This window comes from Oryctolagus cuniculus, chromosome 2, assembly GCF_964237555.1.
Source record: "Oryctolagus cuniculus chromosome 2, mOryCun1.1, whole genome shotgun sequence".
NCBI classification, from domain to species: Eukaryota; Metazoa; Chordata; class Mammalia; order Lagomorpha; family Leporidae; genus Oryctolagus; species Oryctolagus cuniculus.
The window spans coordinates 132828658-132849915 of NC_091433.1; the positions used below are offsets into that span (position 1 = coordinate 132828658).

At 43.3% G+C, this 21258-nt stretch overlaps 1 protein-coding gene across 1 annotated transcript in view; it reads right to left on the minus strand.

The window, feature by feature from the left end:
- The window catches only part of GMCL1 (germ cell-less 1, spermatogenesis associated), a 55904-nt gene extending 35574 nt beyond the window's left edge, over positions 1-20330 (minus strand). The window contains exons 1-6 of the mRNA XM_002709653.5: positions 19827-20330; positions 10001-10124; positions 6766-6862; positions 4853-4950; positions 1720-1832; positions 1053-1118 (exon numbers count right to left, since the gene is read on the minus strand). Of these exons, the coding sequence (XP_002709699.1) occupies positions 1053-1118; positions 1720-1832; positions 4853-4950; positions 6766-6862; positions 10001-10124; positions 19827-20083 (755 nt within the window). The 5' untranslated portion in view covers positions 20084-20330. The remainder of the gene's footprint in view (positions 1-1052; positions 1119-1719; positions 1833-4852; positions 4951-6765; positions 6863-10000; positions 10125-19826) is intronic.
- Between the last annotated feature and the right edge of the window lie 928 nt (positions 20331-21258).

Here is a 21258-nt window from a genome sequence, read left to right on the forward strand (position 1 = left end):
AGTCCCTCCCCAATCAGTAAAGTTTACATCCCAGAAAGCTATGCGATGTTTAGTCTTTAGTTTTGTACATTTCCATGAAAATGCCACATACTCTGGGGATATTTGTCTCTTATTTCAGTGGGACCACTGTCATAGAAATACAAAGCCTAAAAATGGCTATAAAACTTCCTAACTTTTAAACCCTCATTCCAACCTGAATTTCTCAGATCTATTACAGATACTTCAGTCCCATTACTACAAAGAAGATTCTTGACCACAGAGATCATGACATAATCAGCTCTGCATATGTCACAGCTCCTAGCAGAGTATCATTATACATAACGGACATTCAGGAAGTATCTGCTGAAAGAATGAATGGATGAATGGAGTGGACTTAACTCAGAAGGCCAACCTAATTGTAAATTTAGTATCATCAGGCTTATCAAGAAGTTTAAGACAGGGGCTGGTACTTTGGCACAGCAGGTTAAGCTGCCACTTGGGATGTCCCCACCCCATATCAGAGTGCTGGTTCAAATCCCAGCTCCTCTGCTTCAAATCCAACTTCCTGCTGATGTACCTGGGAAGGCATTAGATGATGGACTAAGTTCTCAGGTCCCTGCCACCCACGTGGGAGATCTAGACAAAAATATCTTGCATAGTTCAACAATTGAAAAACATTACTGGCGCTGACATTGGCACAGTGTGTTAAGCCACCACTTGCAACACCAGCATCCCCCATCAGAATGCTGGTTCGAATCCCAGGTATTCTACTTCCAATCTGGCTTCCTGCTAATGGGGCCCCGGAAGGCAGCAGAAGCTGGCCCAAGTACTTGGACCCCTGCCACCCATGTGGGAGACCAGGAAGGAGTTCCTGACCCCTAGCTTCAGCATGGCCTAGCCCTGGCTATTGTGGCCATTTGGGAAGTGAACCAGCAGATGGAAGATCTTTTTTTTTTCTCTCCACCTTTTTCCCCCTCTTTCTGATGCTGTGCTCTTCAAATAAATAAATCTTACAAAAGAGAATAACATTATTTTAGGATGATTAATTATAAAGTTATTTAAAGTGTAAATACCTGAGTTCTTTAAAAAGTTCTACATTCTGGTGAGTCATTAAATTATTTAAAAGCCATTCAAGGCACCTGAAATTGAAACATGTAATTATTATATTTATATATTATTTATAACCTATTGAATAGAACTTAATAGGACAAAAACAGCATGTTAATCTTGCTGGGACATGCTCAAGCGCTCTAGCTCAGACAATATTCTGAAATTTAGTATTGCTCTGTCAGCAGTTATTAAGAGAATATTCCCTTGATATTAATAAGAGCATTTCTAACCTACATAACTTCAATTTTCTGTTAAATGGTATATGAAGGAGCTTTCATAGCCTTCTTTAACATCTGAAAACGGCGAGTTAAAAGGACCGTGAGCAGTTGGACTGAAACAATGTCTACCATGCCTGCTCCTTAAGTAAGTTCGTCAGAAAATGCACTGTAAAGAGTGATTAAAGTCTTTATAAGCATGTATAACACACCCATAGCCATTTACAAAGGTAACATTTGAGGAATTTACTAACAGTCAAAAAGTAAAATGGATATTTTTTAATATAATAAAACTATTTCTCCACCCCTTTTTTCCTTGATTCTTTCTACACATAGCTATACATTCTCAAGAAACAAAAGCAATCAAATTCCCAAAAGTGGGATGGGAGGAAAAAAAAAAGAAAAGGTCACTCACTTTTTCTTAACGGAATCTAATCCATAGGTCCCTGCTGATGTGTAATAGCCACACACAGTTTTCACATTAATTGTTTCCTTCATTGTCTCCCCACACTGCTGTATTAAACCATCCTGTAAATATAAATAAGCACTGGAAAGGCCCATTTCACATGGGAAAAATTAGCTCTGATATGTGCTTTTACATATTAAAAAGTAAAAAAAAAAAAAAAAAGGAAGGAAGAAAGAAAGAAAAGAAAACTCATTAAGTGCAGCAAGCCTAAGTTTTTTTAAGTCCAATAAAAACACTGAAAAAAATCCAGCAAGTATTCAACTAAATACTTGGAACTGAAAAATGGCAGGGAGAAAGCAGTAAAGTAGAAATGAACATTGCTATTCTCTTTTTCCCTTTTCTCTGAGAACTTTTTAAATTTCTTTAGCAGCATTTTATCTGTTTTGCCTGTTCTCTTTAAATCAAGAACACTTCATAGTTAGCTAACCATGTGATGGGCTCAATCAGTAAACAATATAAAAAATCAGAAAATATTTATTAAAGTTTAAAACACCTATCAGTACCTAAAAGTTGCACCTAAAACAAATGTTATTGTTTTAAACAACTTACAGTAATTTTTTTTTTTTTTTGACAGGCAGAGTGGACAGTGAGAGAGAGAGACAGAGAGAAAGGTCTTCCTTTGCCGTTGGTTCACCCTCCAATGGCCGCCGCGGCCGGCGCTCACCGCGCTGATCCGAAGGCAAGAGCCAGGTGCTTCTCCTGGTCTCCCATGGGGTGCAGGGCCCAAGCACCTGGGACATCCTCCACTGCACTCCCTGGCCACAGCAGAGAGCTGGCCTGGAAGAGGGGCAACTGGGACAGAATCCGGCGCCCCGACCGGGACTAGAACCCGGTGTGCCGGCGCCGCAAGGCGGAGGATTAGCCTATTGAGTTGTGGTGCCGACCAGTAAAATTTTAATCTAAAATGCTTAGAGGTTTCAAACGAACTTGAACTTTAATGTATAGAAAGAACACCATCACTTTTCATTCAAATTACTGAACCACATTCATCATGCAAATATATTAAATTAGAGTTTGTAAATCATAAAAATAACATAGAAAGTGGATTTAAGACCAAGGGTAGGAAATAAGTATATTTATTGGAAGTAAGTACTGAAAGGATCAAAACATTTTAGAAACCAAATGATATCAACAAATGATATTTAGCAAGCTATTAACTAATACTTCAAAGAAATCAGTGGATAAATGTCACACAAAATTTAAACTTTTTTTGGAAACATCAAACTAAAACACTGACTCTATTAGGATTTTATACTTACCTAGAAGTTATTCTAAATTCCTCCTCTACGCTCTTAGCATCTCATTTCTCACCAAGTCCACCGAGTATTCCTACTTAATAGTTTTGGTATCCCTTTTTTCGTTACCATGCCTACTACTACTTTCCTAATTTAGATTCCCGCTTGGACTACTACAATAGGGTTTTGTCTCTAATGTACTTATCTTTCCTTCAATCCATTCTTCATGTTGTTTTTGAAGTAGCCTTCATAAAATATAATTTGTCTTCCCCCTAATTATAATTTTTCCAGCACTCCAAAGATACTTACATGCAATGGCTAAAGTTCTTAGCAATGTATAAGGGGACTTCAAGATGTGGTTTCTGTCTCTCTCCAACCCTCCTCATATTTATACTAGAGCCATGTTAGATTCTCTAAATTTCCATTATTTCACATCTCTAGCCAGGACTTACTATGTTCTCTCTGTCTGAAATGCTCTTCTTTTCTCTCGCTTTCTCAGTAAACAGAATTTCTACTTTAAAGACTTAATCTGGAAGCATAACTTCCTTCTACGAAACCTAACCTGCCAGTTGAACTGACCACTCCCTTCTTTATGCATCCACTACATTTTCATACCTAAAATACTCGGTATCTCTTTACATTTTGGTTATGTTATTAGCCCTCCCTCCCACACAACACACACACACTATACTGTGAGTTCCCTGAAAGTAGAGTCTACACCTTAATTTACTTTTGGAACTCTATGCCTCCTCTGACACATTGCTCAATATACTTCTGCTGAATGAAGGAATCTCCTTGTACCAACAGATTAAAATACATGTGATTAATAATTACTTCTTAATTAAGAAAAAGTTTAGGGTCCAGCATTATGATGTTACAGATTAGGCCGCAGCCTGCAATGCCAGCATCCCATATGGGTGCCAGTTTGAGTTCTGGTTGCTCCACTTCTGACCCAGCTCTCTGCTAATACACCTGGGAAGGCAGTGGACGATAGCCCAAGTGCTTGGGCCCCTGCCAACCCCATGGCAGACCTGGAAGAAGCTCCTGGCTCTTGGCTTTGGCCGGGACCAACCCTCCCAGCAATGGAAGATATCTCTCTCACTCTGCCTTTCAAATAAATAAAATAAATTTTTTTTAAAAGATTTTTTTTTTAAAGATTTATTTTATTTATTTGAAAGAGTTACACAGAAAGAGGTCTTCCATCCACTGGTTCACTTCCCAGTTGGCCGAAACAGCCGGAGCTGGGCCAATCCAAAGCCAGGAGCCAGGAGCTTCTTCTGGGTCTCCCACATGGGTGCAGGGGCCCAGGGACTTGGGCCATCTTCTACTGCTTTCCCAGGCCATAGTAGAGAGCTGGATAGGAAGTAGAACAGCCAGGTCTCCAACCAGCACCAATATAGGATGCTGGCACTGCAGGCGGCGGCTTTACCTGCTACACCACAGTGCCGGCCCCAATAAAATAAAATAAATCTTAAAAAAAAAAAAAAAAAAAAAGTACTCAGTATTTTTGAACCCAGGAACCACTTAGTAATCATAAGCCATCAGCCTTAGAGTCACAATAGATTACTTATGAACAGAAATCAAGCAAATGTTTTCCACATTGTGATCATACTAAGATACCTACTCGGAAGCAGTGTGCATTCATTTTACACAGACATCATGACCTCAGCTGTAATAAATTGCTTTTGGTCAAGCATTTTAAATAATTTCTAAGAAATGACATGTTTATACATACAATTTTAATTTTAACAATTATAAAAAGCTAAGCTTTATTTTTGTTTTTGAAATAGATACTTTGAAACATAAATATTGCTGTGATCCTTTCCTTAAACAAGGTACAAACTTACCAATTGCAGCATACAAGCTGCAGCCAAAATGGCAATAACTCGACTGGGCTTTATTAAGACATCATCTCGATACAATGACCCAAATGCAACCTGCAGTGCTGAAAGCAAAAGTACACATGTAGAATGAAATAATAATAATCACATCCATAATAGTATTAAAAAATAATAATGACTGTCTTCACACAAAGACATTTGTCTAAATATTATACATACATAAAAGGGTAAGACAGGTATCACTAATTATAAAGGATAGTTGGTTTTGTTTTTGTTTTTGTTTTTTTTTTTTTTTTTTTTTGACAGGCAGAGTGGACAGTGAGAGAGAGAGACAGAGAGAAAGGTCTTCCTTTGCCGTTGGTTCACCCTCCAATGGCCGCCACGGCCAGCCAGAGCACTGCGCTGACTCGAAGCCAGGAGCTTCTCCTGGTTTCCCATGGGGTGCAGGGCCCAAGTACTTGGGCCAAAAGGATAGTTTTTAAAATTGTTTTTATTTCTGTAAGGTGAACAAATTTCATATAATTTAAGATTTAAGAGCATAAGGATACTTTCCACCCTCCCCTCCTTCCTGCCCATGCTCCTACCTTCCTTATTTTTTTCTTTTAATTTTTACAATTAGATACTTTCAGTTTATTTTATAAATAAGGCTAGTGTTAATTTAGTAACAATGTAAACTTTTATTTATTCTACCAAATCTAGCTGTTTTCTTAAACATTTATACATCTTGACTATAGTTAGGGTACATTCTTATACTCCTTCTTGACATTAGTTAGTGGTCAGAATCAAAACACCTTGGAAAAATTTTCATGACATTCCTGAGTGGACTGATCATTAAGTATAAGCACACAGGACCAATGATAATCTTAAGCTTGCTACTGTCAATGCTTTACCACTGGGTCTGTATTATAGCTCATGGTCCTGACTCATGTCCAGCCCCACAGCTATCTAAGCCTGCACATCTTTTTCTCTTCTGCCATTCTGAAGAATGTACTACAAAGTTTGCTCTGTAAACATTCTTAATTTTTCTCTTTGCCTATGTGGTAGGCCCCAGGTTTGTCTACCTGGTCTATCAATGAGGGGACTAGAAAGAGCCCTGGGATAGGAACTAGGTAATCTGTAGTCTGATGCAGGCTCAATGAACGGCTCTGAGATCCAAAATAAGTCACTGAAATTCTCTGGACCTCAGTTAACTAAGGATAGTTCTAAAACGCCACTGACGGGGTGGGTGTTTGACACAGTGGTTAAGCGACGAGGAGTCCAGTGGGGACGACTACATTCCATATCAGAGTGCTGTGTTAGAGCCCCTGCTCCACTTCTGATTCCAGTTTCCTACTAATGCACACCCTGGGAGGCAGCAGCTGGTGACTCAAGTACTTGGGTCCTGACACCCACATAGGAGATCAGGATTGAATTCTGGGCTTCTGGTTTTGGCCTGGGCCCAGCCCTGGATGTTGTAGGCATTTGGGGAATAAACTAGAGAATATCTCTGTCTCTCAAATACATAAAAATTTAAAACAATCTTGACTATGATTTATGTCCTACTGTTCCCTGAAAAGATCTTCACACAAGGGATAATCAATGAGTATTATTTACCAGATTTTCTATGTATTTTTAAAGTCATATTTCTCCTTCCTGCCCCATATATCCTCCACATCCCAGGCAGGCAGATTTACACAGATAAGTCAACAGACTGACAGCAAATAGACTGACATCATCCACCTGACTAAACAGATCAGGGAGAAGAAAAGCAGAACTGATAAACTATGGATTAAAATAAATATAAAATTATTGCCTTGGGGTATTAAATGGAACTGTTTTTCTAGTCTACAGGGTTAAAATAAAATGTTCATTTTCTACCAAAAGAATTAAAAGGTATGATTTAATTATCTTTGCATAATATTAATTATGGTGGTAGTTACCTTCTATATCAATATTCTGGTCAGGAATCTCCAATTCAATAATATTCATGTTTGATTCTTTCCAAGAACCACTGAACATACTAGAAAAGTAGCCAGACTTAAAAACAAAACAAAAAAAATTGTTATCCAGCATTTGATCTTCCAAATTATTTTCCCATTGTACCTCCAAGCAACTATTCTATCAAAACTGATTCATTATTTCAAGGGAAAAAAATGACCATCTATGTCTAAGAAATCAAAGACATTATTGTATCAAAAAAGTACATCAAAACCTACTTTTGGGGCCAGCGCTGTGGTGTAGCAGGTTAGGCTGCTTGCCTGCAGCGCTGGCATCCCATATGGGCACCGGTTCGAGACCCAGCTGCTCCACTTCCGATCCAGCTCTCTGTTATGGCCTAGGAAAGCAGTGGAAGATGGGCCAAGTCCTTGGGCCCCTGCACCTGCGCAGGAGACCTGGAAGAAGCCCCTGGCTCCTGGCTTCTGGACTGGCACACTCCGGCCGTTGCAGCCAACTGGGGAGTGAACCAGCAGATGGAAGACACCTCTTTCTCTCTCTCTCTCTCTCTCTCTCTCTCTCTCTCTCCCCCTCCCTCCCTCTCTCTCTCTCTCTCTCTCTGCCTCTCCTTCTCTCTCTGTGTAACTCTTTCAAATAAATAAATAAATCTTTTAAAAACTACTTTGTTTAGTAGTATTTTAACAAAAATTAAACCAAATTCTTATATTACTATCTGAATTGAATTTATATTACTGTTTGAACCTGGTTAGCTTTTTACTTAGTCATAACAATTTCTGAGTTTATTATACCTGTTTTCCTTCTCAATGAGGTTCTAAAATCAATTAGAAGCTGTCATATACTTAAGTGTCTCTCACAAACATGCCAGATGAAGACACAATATGTAATGAGGAGAGAAGAGGAAACTAAAAGTCCTCAAACTGCTGGATGTTTAATGTATTTCAGTGGCTACACAAGGGTCCAGATCAGTCCAAAGTCAGCACTAACAGGATGATCCCCAAAGGCACTGGGGAAAATCTAATGTTTAGTTTTAATCAAATTAAAAAATTCCAGATCAAACTTGAAGTCTTGAAAAGGTGCTAGAATGGATGAAGTCACTATTTACCTTTCAGACAGTACCCCTCAGAATTAGAATTTGTACTTTGGAATGATCAAATATTAACTAATTTATTTTAAATTTTACTAATTATACTGGTTCCAAGACCCACTATAGACACTAAAAACCATGAATGCTCATAGTATTACATATAATCTACATATTATATTACATATAATCTATAGTATACTTTTAATCACTGCTAAGTTACTAATAATACCTAATGCAACATCTATGCTATACTGTATTGTTGCTCTACTGTATTGTCTATGGAATAACAAAAATAGTGTATACACATTCAGCACAGACACAGATTTCTATTCTTTGAATATTTCTATTCTCTGAATATTTTTGATCCACAGTTGGTTGAATCCACACATTCGAAACTTGCAGATACAGAGGGCCAACTGTAGGAAGAAGGCACTGTGAATATAGCAGACATTACTTTTGTCCTCAAGGGGCTTATATTTGAGCATGTGGCTTGAACATCAGTCCAGTTTTCATGAGTGGCAATGTTTTAACAGAAACATTCTTCACCCTCAAACTCAAAAACTGCTTTCAGAGACTAGAAAGATATGAATCATATCTTCAAGCTAAGATCAGTATTTTAATATATGAGTTACATAATTCAAGTCAAATAAACTTACAAAAATAAGAACATGACTAAAATGTAGGAGAAAAAACTGCTGATCTAATGCTTTTAATGAAAAATGCTATATTATACCATCTTAGTAGCATAATTACTCTTTTTTTTGATTTGACAGAATTACAGACAGTGAGAGAGCGAGCCAGCGTTACGCCGATCCAAAGCCAGGAGCCAGGTGCTTCTCCCTGGTCCCCCATGCAGGTGCAGGGCCCAAGACCTTGGGCCATCCTCCATTGCCTTCCCGGGCCACAGCACAGAGCTGGACTGGAAGAGGAGCAGCTGGGACTAGAACCAGCGCCCATATGGGATGCCGGCACCACAGGTGGAGAATTAACCAAGTGAACCACGGCACCAGCCCCCATAATTACTCTCAAATGGTAAAGCAGATAGGAAAGACAATCTCCACAAGGATAAGAACTGCTCCTTGTGTTATCCCAGTGCCTAAAACAATGCCTTACATATATATTTGATTAATATATATACATATATATACACACAAACAAAAAGCTGAGCCATTACAGCAACATTTCTTCTGCTTTGAAAGCTCTGAACCTTTAAAATGGGGTGGCAGATAGTAATATTTTCAGCACAGAGACTAAATATCTATTTGGCTAAGTGACAGTCTACATATTTGTCTTCAGTGTAACTGGATTTTCTAGGAGAGAAGGAAGAGTGTCAAGAACTTTCCATTCACATTCAGCCTAAGCTGCAAAGCCAACATTTCAAATTAATTTATCCAGCTTAAATAATCATATACATAGTAATTTACCATTCTCAACTTTAATGTTAATCATTTTTTCCTTTTTCCACTTTATCATCAGAAAGTATCAAAATAAGCACCTTTTTGAAGTAATGACAAGCAGGCAATGCTCAGCTCATATGAAATGAAATTTCAAAATCTGTTTTCTAAGCAAAACTAAATTTTCACTAACACTGTTCATGTTTTTAATAAAACAGACTTTTTTTTTATCAGATGAAGAACTTAACAGCTATTCTCCATGTAAAATATTACTGTAACACATAGAAACAAGAAACAGGAAAGAATATGAATTCAAAGAGGTTGCATTTTTGTAATTGACTACCATGGTTATTTACTTATTTTCCCCAGAAACCTTTTATTTAAGGAATACAAACTTCACACATTTCATAATTACAACTTTAGGAATGTGGTGGTTCTTCCCACCAGCTCTCCCAGCCCTCTCCCTCCTCCCTTATTCCCATTCTTATTTTTTACTAAGATCTATTTTCAATTAACTTTATACACATATGATTAACTCTATGTTAAATAAAGAGTTCAATAAATAGTATGGAAAAAAAAAAACCTGTTTCCTCAATAGTTGAGACAAGAGCTGTTCAAAGTCATTACTTCTCAAAGTGTCAATTTCACTTTGATAGATTACCTTTTAGGTGCTCTGTTAGTTATTACAGGTCAGGAAGAATATATACCATGGATATCTAAACAGAAAAATAAAATACTTACTTGACATAAATATATTTTGTGTAAGCTCCACTCTTCTCCTAGAGCACAAATCTTAATGTCACTATTTTCACCATTCAAAAATAACGTTTGGTAAATATATTTGGATGTACTCTTTAATTTTTTCCTGTTAAAAGAAATGTAAAAGTTACATATATAATGGAATGTTTTACCGATTTTGGATATTTCAAAATACACTTTGTTCAATTCCTGTTGAAGAGTCAACTTATCTATTGTGGACATTATAAACTGAAATTTGCTTGTATCTGAAAGCCTACTCAGAAGGACAATGCTTTCTGGGGCACTCAATTCCCAGGAGTGGACAGATGGGGGCAGGATGGGAGGGAGATCTTTCACTAGACACTTTTTGTTAAAGGTTTATTTACTTATTATTTGAAAGGCAGAGCTAGAGAGAGGCAGAGGCAGAGAGAGGTCTTTCATCCACTTGTTCACTCCCCAGTTGGCCACAAAGGCTAGAGCTGGGCTGATCCAAAGCCAGAAGCCTGCTCTGGGTCTCTCACACGGGTGCAGGGACCCAAGTACTTAGGTCATATTCTACTGTTTTCCCAGGACATAGCAGGGAGCTGGAAGGGAAGTGGAAGAGTTGGGACTTGGGATTCGAACTGGCACCCATATGGGATGCCAGCGCTGCAGGCAGTAGCTTTACTGGCTACTCCAGAGCGCCAACACCTCACTAGACACTTTTTAGCAACTTTTTATTTTTGAATTTAATTGCATTTCAACAGATTAAGAAGTCAGATGGTTTTTGCTTATTTAGAAACCAGTCCTATGGAGGCTCTCAGTATAATTGAACTAATTTGCTAGAAAATGGAGGCCACAAGTAAAAATTTCATCCACCCAAGTAATTTTAAAATAATTTACATTTAATCTTATTTTAGTACCAAGGTAAGTAAGATGAGTTTTTAACCAATCAACCCTACCCCACCCACTCTCACTGGATAAATGGCTTGCATTTTTAGACCAAAGGTTTCAAAACTATGCTCAAGGAGAGGCACCTTAGAGACCACCAGGGAGTGCTGGGCCATTAACTCTGAACATCTCACCTAACTTCAGCCAGAGCAATACCACCTATTATATATAAAAATAGACTGCATTTCTGTGTAAGATTTATTTTTTTTTACATTGAAAGACAGAGTGGGGGGGCACATCGGCCTCTTAACTGGTGTCAACCTCTTGGCTAAATGCCTGCTCCCACAAAATTTAACTTAAAGTAGAAATGATTAAAGAAAAAAAGCTGGAAAAATCACTGCTCAAGATGATCCTATAAATGAAGAAACTATTCTGGTTGAGGTCGATTTATATCTCAAATTCCTAACCAATTGTGACAGTTTTCCTAGTAGTTAAAACTTTTAAATCTCCTTTTAAAAATGAAGTGACTGCTTCAGATGGTATCCTGAACCAGTGTCTGGTCTCCCAACAAACATTAAAGAAAGCACATGCTGAGGCAGGCATGAGGCCCACGGTTAACATGTTGGTTAAAAGCCTCCCTCCCACATCAGTGCTTGAGTTCAATTCCCGGTCCCTGTTGGCACTGTGGCGTACAAGGTTAAATCTCTGCCTGCAGTGCTGCCATCTCATATAGGTGCCGGTTTCAGTCTTCGCTGCTTCACTTCTGATCCAGCTCCATGCTAATGTGTCCAGGGAAAGCAGTGGAAGATGGCCCAAGTCTTTGTGCCCCTGTACCCATGTGGGAGACCTGGATAAAGATCTTAGCTCCTGGCTTTGGCCTGGCCCAGCCCCAGCCGTTGTAGCCATTTGGGGAGTAAACCAGTGGATGGAACATTCTCATTCTCTCTCTTCTCTCTCTGTATAACTCTGACTTTCAAATTAAGAAAAAAAACCTTTTCTTCTAAATTTTGTTATACAAGTTCCATATATAAATAAATAAATCTTAAAAAAATAATAATTCCTGGCTGGTGCCACAGCTCACTAGGCTAATCCTCTGCCTATGGTGCTGGCACCCCGGGTTCTAGTCCCGGTTGGGGCACCGGATTCTGTCCCGGTTGCCCCTCTTCCAGGCCAGCTCTCTGCTGTGGCCAGGGAGTGCAGTGGAGGATGGCCCAAGTGCTTGGGCCCTGCACCCCATGGGAGACCAGGAGAAGCACCTGGCTCCTGCCTTCGGATCAGTGCAGTGTGCCGGCTGTAGTGCGCCGGCCGCGGCAGCCATTGGAGGGTGAACCAACGGCAAAGGAAGACCTTTCTCTCTGTCTCTCTCACTGTCCACTCTGCCTGTCAAAAAAAAAAAAAAACAAAACAAAACAAAACAAAACAAACAAACAAACAAAAAAAACACACCACCACCACTACCACCAACAAAAAAGCAGTGAAAGCTACAACCCAAAATACATTATGAAGAGTCAAATGCAGGTTAAGCCCATCTCAACCCTGGAGGGGAAGGAAGGCTGTGTCTGAGGGAAATAAAAGGCAGAAGTGAAAAGCAGGGCAGAAAATGAGGAAACTTGTTCCGCTAAAGGCTTCCCTCACTCTCTGTGAAGACAGAACAGACAGCCAGGCAAAAAGATGCCAAGGCTTTTCAGATAGAAATGGGACTTATCAGAAAGAAATGAGGCTTTAGTGTAGGAACTGGTGCCCCAGAAAAAGCAATCCCCACTCTGGCATTTGAAGAACATATAGCCTGTTAGGTCCCAACCCATTCACCCTAAATCATGGTTCCTAAACTGTGTGCAGATACCTGGGGGCCGGTGCTGTGGCATAATGGGTAAAACCTGCCACCTACAGTGACAGCATACCACATGGGTGCCGGTTCAAGACCCAGCTGCTCCACTTCCAATCCTGCTCTCCGCTACGGCCTGGGAAAGCAGTGGAAGATGGCCTAAGTCCTTGGGCCCCTGCATCCGCTTTGGGAGACCCGGAAGAAGCTCCTGGCTCCAGATCAGATCAACAGCTCTGGCCGTTGCAGCCAATTGGGGAGTGAACCAGCGGATGGAAGACCTCTCTCTCTGCCTCTCCTTCTCTCCCTGTGTAACTCTGACTTTCAAATAAATAAATCTTAAAAAAAAAAAAAAAGGAAGCACGTGGACCAGCAGCACAAACTCAGGCAGGTGAAATAATTTCACATTGAAAGGAAACAGTCATATCTTTCAAATCCCATGCAATTTACTACTATTAAGCTGTTTTGGACCCAACCACGAAGTACATCTTTTGGCAGGAATGTCATGAAAAAAATTACTAAGCCACTAAGGGTACTGTGAACCAAGAAAGACTAAGAATCTCTGCTCTAAAACAAAGCATGCCCCACCCATATCCAATTTAATTATTAGTCTTACTACTCAAAGAGGCTCATTGGAATTACAACTATTGACTCAATTAAAACACATTCAGTCCCACCTCCAGCTTCCTGCTAATGCAGACCCTGGGAGGCAGCTGTGATGGCTCAAGTGGTTGAGTCTCTGACACCCGCGAGGGAATCCTGAATTGAGTTCCTGGCTCCTGGCTTCAGTCTGGCCCTGTTCCAACCACTGTAAGCATTTGGGGAGTGAACCTTGAACGGAAGATTTCTGTCTCTCTAATAATTAATAATTAAACAAAAAACAACCTACCACACATAAACACAGAAATATTCACTCTTAACTGTACGCGGACAACCAAGAATTGTCAACTAAAGGAAAATTAGAAGCATAAAGTAGGAGGGGATGAGGGGAGAATAGAGGAGAGAGAGGGAGAGAAATTGGCCCCAGAGGAAAGCATAATTCAAGGAAAAAGAACTTAAAAAAAAAAAAAAAAAAAAAAAAAAAAACAGAAAAACACTTCTGATTACAGAGTATACATTAGTATACCCAGAGATGTGAAATTATTACATTTATAAAAGAACTGGAGTTATAATAAAGGATTACTCAGAACAAAAAATAGCTCTTAGAGACTAAAAACATGGTTACAAAAAAAAAAAAAAAAAAAGGGATGATGAAAACATTAAGGAAATTTCCCAGACACAGAACAAAAGACCTAGAAAGGAAATAAACTAAGTTAAGTGTAATCCAGGAAATCCAAAATCCAGTCAAGAAGGATCCTGGAAACAGAAAACAAAGGTAACAAAAGAAATATGGAAGAAAATTTCCCAAAATGAAAGTAGTACATGAGTTTCTAGATTGTAAGATCTACCAAACACCAAGGCCATTAAAAAACCCACACTTTGGCCGGCGCCGCGGCTCACTAGGCTAATCCTCCGCCTAGCGGCGCCGGCACACCGGGTTCTAGTCCCAGTCGGGGCGCCGGATTCTGTCCCGGTTGCCCCTCTTCCAGGCCAGCCCTCTGCTGTGGCCAGGGAGTGCAGTGGAGGATGTCCCAGGTGCTTGGGCCCTGCACCCCATGGGAGACCAGGAAAAGCACCTTGCTCCTGGCTCCTGCCATCGGATCAGCGCGTTGCGCCGGCCGCGGCGGCCATTGGAGGGTGAACCAACAGCAAAGGAAGACCTTTCTCTCTGTCTCTCTCTCTCACTGTCCACTCTGCCTGTCCAAAAAAAAAAAAAAAAAAAAAAACCCACACTTAAACAAATGCCAACTAAATTCCAAATCACCAAGAAACAGTTACAGAGAGGAAAGGGGGGAAAAAAGGCCACCTAAAAAGAAAAGAAAATTAGATCAGGATCAAATTTTTCATCAAAGCTGCAGGCCAGAAGATGACATAATATCATAAAAGATGTTATTTTACATTAGAAAGTTATTTTACATTAGATTACCATACCCCTCAAAGGATGAGTTGAGTGAAACTAAATTTACATTTAGGTATGCACAAACTACCTGCTTTCATACACTTTCTTGGAAAAATACTTGAGCATGTAGTTCCCTAAGATGAGTAAGAAAGAAAAAGATACAGGGCCAGGTGTTAGGCTTACAAGATGTTCTTGTCTTATATCTGGGGTTGACAGCACCAGCTCCTGACTCTAGCTTCCTGCAGCTAATGCAGACAATGACTTGAGCAATGAAGATTCAAGTAAAGAGTTCCTGCCACCCACACGGGAGACCTAGATTAGGTTCCTGCTCTTGGCTTCAGCCTTAACCAAGGCCTGTTGTAAGCATCTGGGGAGCAGGCCAGTGGATGGGATTTGTGTGCGTATGTGTTCCCACCTCTCAAATAAATAAAAATTTTAAAGAAAAACAAAAGATACGGGCTATAGAAAATCCTAGAGATGGGATAAAATCAAGTCCCAGAATAAAAGCAGGAAGATTCAGACTGCAGCAGGAGGAAGGTCTAGGCGCTTCAGATTGGCACAGCTCTGGCCATTGTGGCCAATTGGGGAGTGAACCAATGGATGGAAGACATCTGTGTGTGTGTGTGTGTGTGTGTGTGTGTGTAACTGCCTCTCCTTCTCTCTGTAACTCTGCCTTTCAAATAAATAAATATTTAAAAAAAAAAAAGATACAAATGAGCTGGCGCCGCGGCTCACTAGGCTAATCCTCCGCCTTGTGGCGCTGGCACAACAGGTTCTAGTCCTGGTCGGGGCGCCGGATTCTGTCCCGGTTGCCCCTCTTCCAGGCCAGCTCTCTGCTGTGGCCAGGGAGTGCAGTGGAGGATGGCCCAGGTGCTTGGGCCCTGCACCCCATGGGAGACCAGGAAAAGCACCTGGCTCCTGCCATCGGATCAGCGCGGTCATTGGAGGGTGAACCAACGGCAAAGGAAGACCTTTCTCTTTGTCTCTCTCACTGTCCACTCTGCCTGTCAAAAAATAAATAAATAAATAAAAATAAAAAAAAGATACAAATGAAAAGAGGGCCCAATTTAAGCACCTGATGGACTGTAAGAAAAAGATTACATTTCACTATGAGATTAAAACTCTTCCCTTCAAAAAAGCATGATTTTTTTTTTTTTTGGACAGGCAGAGTGGACAGTGAGAGACAGAGAGAAAGGTCTTCCTTTGCCGTTGGTTCACCCTCCAATGGCCGCCACGGCCGGCGCTCACCGCGCTGATCCGATGGCAGGAACCAGGTACTTATCCTGGTCTCCATGGGGTGCAGGGCCCAAGGACTTGGGCCATCCTCCACTGCACTCCCTGGCCACAGCAGAGAGCTGGCCTGGAAGAGGGGCAACCGGGACAGAATCCAGCGCCCTGACCCGGACTAGAACCCGGTGTGCAGGCACCACAAGGCGGAGGATTAGCCTACTGAGCCGCGGCGCCGGCCAAGCATGATTTATATTGGGACCAGCATTGTGGCATAGCAGGCAAAGCTGTTGCCTCCAGGGCTGGCATCCTCTATGGATGCCGGTTTGAATGCCAGCTACTCCACTTCTGATCCAGCTCTCTATTGTGGCCTGGGAATTCAGTACAGGATGGCCCAAGTCCTTGGGCCCCTGCACCTGCATGGGAGACCCAGAGGAAGCTCCTGGTTTCAGATTGGCACAGCTCTGGCCGTTGTGGCCAATTGGGGAGTGAACCATCGGATGGAAGACCTCTCTCTCTCTCTGCCTCTCCTCCTTCTGTGTAACTCTGACTTTCAAATAAATAAATAAATAAATCTTTAAAATAAAAGTGGTAGTGGCTATATTTGCAGTGATAAAGTAGAATGGAAATTTTGTAATGGTAAAGGGGTCAATTCATCAAGAAAATATAATACTTACTTGAGTGCTCACAAGCCAAGTACTATGCATTGTATTCACTCTCCTATTTGTCAAACTTTATAAAGCAGGTATGAGTATTTCTATTTTACTTACAAAGAAAATAAGACTATTAACTGGGGCTGGCGCTGTGGTGTAGTGGGGTAAAGCCGCTGCCTCCAGCACTGATTCTAGCCCCGCCTGCTCTACTTTTGATCCAGCTCTCTGCTATGGTCTGGGAAAGCAGTAGATGATGGCCCAAGTCCTTGGGCCCTGCACCAGCATGGGAGACCAGGAGGAAGCACCTGGCTCCTGGCTTCGGATCGGCGCAGCTCTGGCCGTTGCGGCCATTTGGAGAGTGAACCAATGCAAGGAAGACCTTTCTCTCTCTCTCACTGTCTGTAAACTCTACCTGTCAAATAAATTAAAAAAAAAAAAAAAAATACACTGACGGGGGCTGACTCTGTGGTGCAGTGGGTTAAAACCGCAGCCTGCAGCGGCATCCCATATGGGCACTCCATGCTCCACTTCTATACAGCTTCCTGCTAATGTGCCTGGGAAAGCAGCTCAAGTCCTTGGGCCCTTGCAACCATGTGGGAGACCAGGAAGCTCCTGGCTTCAGATTGGCTCAACTCCAGCCACTGTGGCTATCTGGGGAGTGAACCAGAGGATGGAACTCAAACTTAAGAGTTCCAACTGCTCCACCTCTGATCCAGTTCCCTGCTTAGCGTGCCTGGAAAAGCAGTAGAAGATGACCCCAAGTGCCTCTGCCACCAATGTAGGAGACCCAGATGGAGTTCTGGGAGCCTAGTTTCAGCCTGGACCAGCCCCCAGTGTTGAGTCCATTTGTGGAGTGAACCAGCAGACAGAAGGTCTCTCATTCTGTCTCTCCCTAACTCTGCCTTTCAAATAAATAAGTAAATAAAAACACTACACTGATTCTTCAAGGAGGTTAGTGAACAGTATTCACAAAATGTAAACTGTATGAAAGGCTTCATAAATCAAACTAGTCTAAGATTTTTACATAATGTGTAAATCTGTAGTAATTTTTAAACTAATATGCAACACCTGTGGTAATTTTTTTGAATGAATTTTTTTTTTTAAAAAATTGATTTATCTAAAGCAAGCATTTGGTGCAGCAGGTAAGATGCTGCTTTGGATGCCCAGGTGTCATGTAGGAGTGCTTGGGTTCAAGTTCTAGCTCCAGTTCCAGCTCTAGCTCTTGATTTTAGATTCCTGCTAATGCACAGATTGGTAGACATTAGGCAATGGCTGAAGAATTGGCCCAGTCCTGCTACTGTGGGCATTTAGGAGTGAAACAGAGAACAGACCATCTCTCTCTGCATTTCAAATAAAATAAAAATTTTAAACAACTACATCTAAGTAATCTAATGACTTTAAAAAATTTTTTTAAAAGATTTATTTATTTATCTGTAAGGCAGAGTTACAGAGAAGCAGAGGCAGAGAGACAAAGAGAGAGAGAAAGAGCCTTTCATTCAATGGTTTACTCCCCAGGTGGCTACAACAGCTGGAGCTGTGCCAATCCGAAGCCAGGAGCTTCTTCTAAGTTTCCTGTGCAGGTGCAGAGGCCCAATGTCTTGGGCCATCTTCTACTGCTTTCCCAGGCCATAACAAAGAGCTGGATGTGAAGTGGAGCAGTTGAGAGTTGAACCTGCGCCCATATGGGAAGCCGGCACAGCAGGCAGTGGCTTTACCTGCTCGCCACAGCGCCGGTCCCACTAATAACCTTTTATTTATTTATTTATTTATTTATTTATTTTTTGACAGGCAGAGTGGACAGTGAGAGAGAGAGAAAGGTCTTCCTTTGCCGTTGGTTCACCCTCCAATGGCTGCCGCGGCCGGCGCGCCACGCTGATCCGATGGCACTAGCCAGGTACTTATCCTGGTCTCCCATGGGGTGCAGGGCCCAAGGACTTGGGCCATCCTCCACTGCACTCCCTGGCCACAGCAGAGAGCCACTAATAACCTTTTTTTTTTTTTTTTTTTTGACAGGCAGAGTGGACAGTGAGAGAGAGAGACAGAGAGAAAGGTCTTCCTTTGCCGTTGGTTCACCCTCCAATGGCCGCCGCGGCCGGCGCTCACCGCGCTGATCCGATGGCAGGAGCCAGGAGCCAGGTGCTTTTCCTGGTCTCCCATGGGGTGCAGGGCCCAAGCACCTGGGCCATCCTCCACTGCACTCCCTGGCCACAGCAGAGAGCTGGCCTGGAAGAGGGGCAACCGGGACAGAATCCGGTGCCCCAACCGGGACTAGAACCCGGTGTGCCGGCGCCGCTAGGCGGAGGATTAGCCTAGTGAGCCGCGCGCCGGCCTACTAATAACCTTTTAAAAGCAGAAACAAGCGGTGGCCTTTGGTATAGCAGAACCCACATCCCATACTGGAGGGCCTGGTTCGAATTCTGGCTCCTCTTCTTCTAATCCAGCTTCCTGCTAATGCGCAATTGGGAGGCAGCAGGTGATGGATGGTCCAAGGGTTGGGTCACTGCCACTCAGGTGGGAAATCTAGACTGAGATCTAGGCTTTTAGCTCCAATCCAGTGTTGTGGGCATTTGAGGAGTGAACCAGCAGATGGAAGATCCCTGTGTCTGCCTGCCTTTCAAACAAACAAGTGAAAATAGAAAAGAGCAGCCAGATTGTTTATCAGACAATGCAACCTCTATCCACCACGTCGCAGTTCACAAGTACAAGTAAATGTTTTGCTTTTCAACTCTTGCAAAAAAAAAAAAAAAAAAAAAAAGTTAAGTAAGTTACAGTGCAGCTTCACACAACTTCAATAACTGGAGGCTCTGAAAAGTTTGCTCCTAGGGAGGAACAAACGTAAACCACTGCGAACCCTCACAGTGAAGGCGAACACCTGCGGACAATCATCGCCCCCACCTGCGCCACGGCAGGAGTGCGAAATACACCTCTCTGCACTATTTAAGGCAACCGGATGCAAAACAACTGGGTCTGCGGCTACTCACTGGGGGCAGAGGTGACGAGACAGGGCCGGCCAGCCGCCCGACTCTGCGGTTACAGCGACGCAGGCCTCGCTTGGCGTTTCTGTTTCATCTTGGGGCTACCCCAGCACCCCGGCAGCGTCTATGGCTTACCAATGCAGAGCCCGGGGCACCTCCCAGGGCGCCCCCGGACCCGACCGGCCTCTGGGCAGCGGCCACCTTTACCATGTCAAGGGCACATCTGCTCTGCCCAGGCCCAACAGGTGCGGGTGCGGGTGCCGGCGCGCCGTCCCCGACTCACCTCCGAGGGGTGTTGAGGAGCCGCTGCTGCTCGTCCCCTTCCTCCTCATCCTCGTCTGTCTCGGAGTCGGGGTGATAGTAGAAGGCCCCGCTGCTCTGCTTGCGCTTACGGCTGACCGGGTAGTAGAAGAAGCCGTGACCGGACGCGTCGCCTCCAGTTTCAGGCCTTCGGGCCGAGCCCCCGGCCCCGGGCCCCGGCTCCTGCTGGGCTCGGGCTCGCCCCGGGTGGCGCAGAACTCGGCTGCTCAGCGAGCCCATGGGACACGACTCCCCGGGACTTCAGGGAGCGCACCTCAGGGATCCCAAAGGAGAGGGTCTCCCGCCATGGCCCGGCCGCCGCCGGCCTCCCCGCAGCTCAGGTGCCTACACTGCCACCTTCTCACGCGCAGCCCCAACCGTTGCAGCGGACGCTACCACCTCCATCCCCGCCCCGCCCGCCGCGTCCTGCCGCGCGGCGCGCCAGGACCGCAGGGCCTCGCCCCCTTGCCTTCTCAACAAAGCGCGGGCCGGGCGGCGCCTGCGCACGGCGAGCCTCCGGAAGGGGCGGGGACAAGCGGGCGTGTGGGCGGAGCGTATGCGGATGGGTGGCTCCCGTACTGCGGCCGACCGGTGGCTAACCGCAGGGTTGGGGCAAACATCGTTTTTAGGGGTAGGTCACACAACCCTTTGTACTGCCAAGACTTGGGGTGGCAGGTCGTTCATTCACAAGGGTTCCTTGAGCTCCGAGGCTTCTTGGAGTCCTGCCGGGAGACGAGCTAGAAGCCGATGCGGCTGGGGCTCGGGGCCCCTAGGGGGCTTGGAGCTGAGGCCTTGCAGGGTTGGGCGTGGCTTCCTGTGGGAGGAGAACCAGGAATGAGGAGCTGCGTGGGACGCCACGGGTGCTTGAACGTCAACCCTCGCCTACTGAGAACAGCAAAGAGACTCGCTGGGTTACAGCGCACAGTCCCACACTCAGCGCCAGGCCTGTAGCTGAATAAGAAGCTGGATCAGCTTAAAGTGCCCTCAGGAGGCCCTAGCATAATTTACAGGTGTAGACCTGGTTTGCAGCCCTGTTTGAGGCAGCTTTCACTCCCCGACTCCCTTCTACTTTTTGAGTACAATATAATGAAGAATTCCAAATAGAGTGACAAACACGTGTGGACCCACCACTGGTTTAAAAATCTTATCTTGCTTTGATTCATTAACCCCTCCCCGCCAGATTTACTGTAGTGTAACTGGTGATTCATGCTTTTAAAGTAGAATATAGATAGGCAGGAGCCCCCTCTGTACCAGCCCTCCATCTCATTCTGTCTCCGCAGAGGTGATCCCCATCCTGCCAATAGTATATTATTGTTGCACATGTCCTTACCTGCAAACCCAAAAACGTATTTTGCTTTGCATATTCAAACATATAAAATAGAACCATACAGAACCTAACATATTGCCTCTTTCTC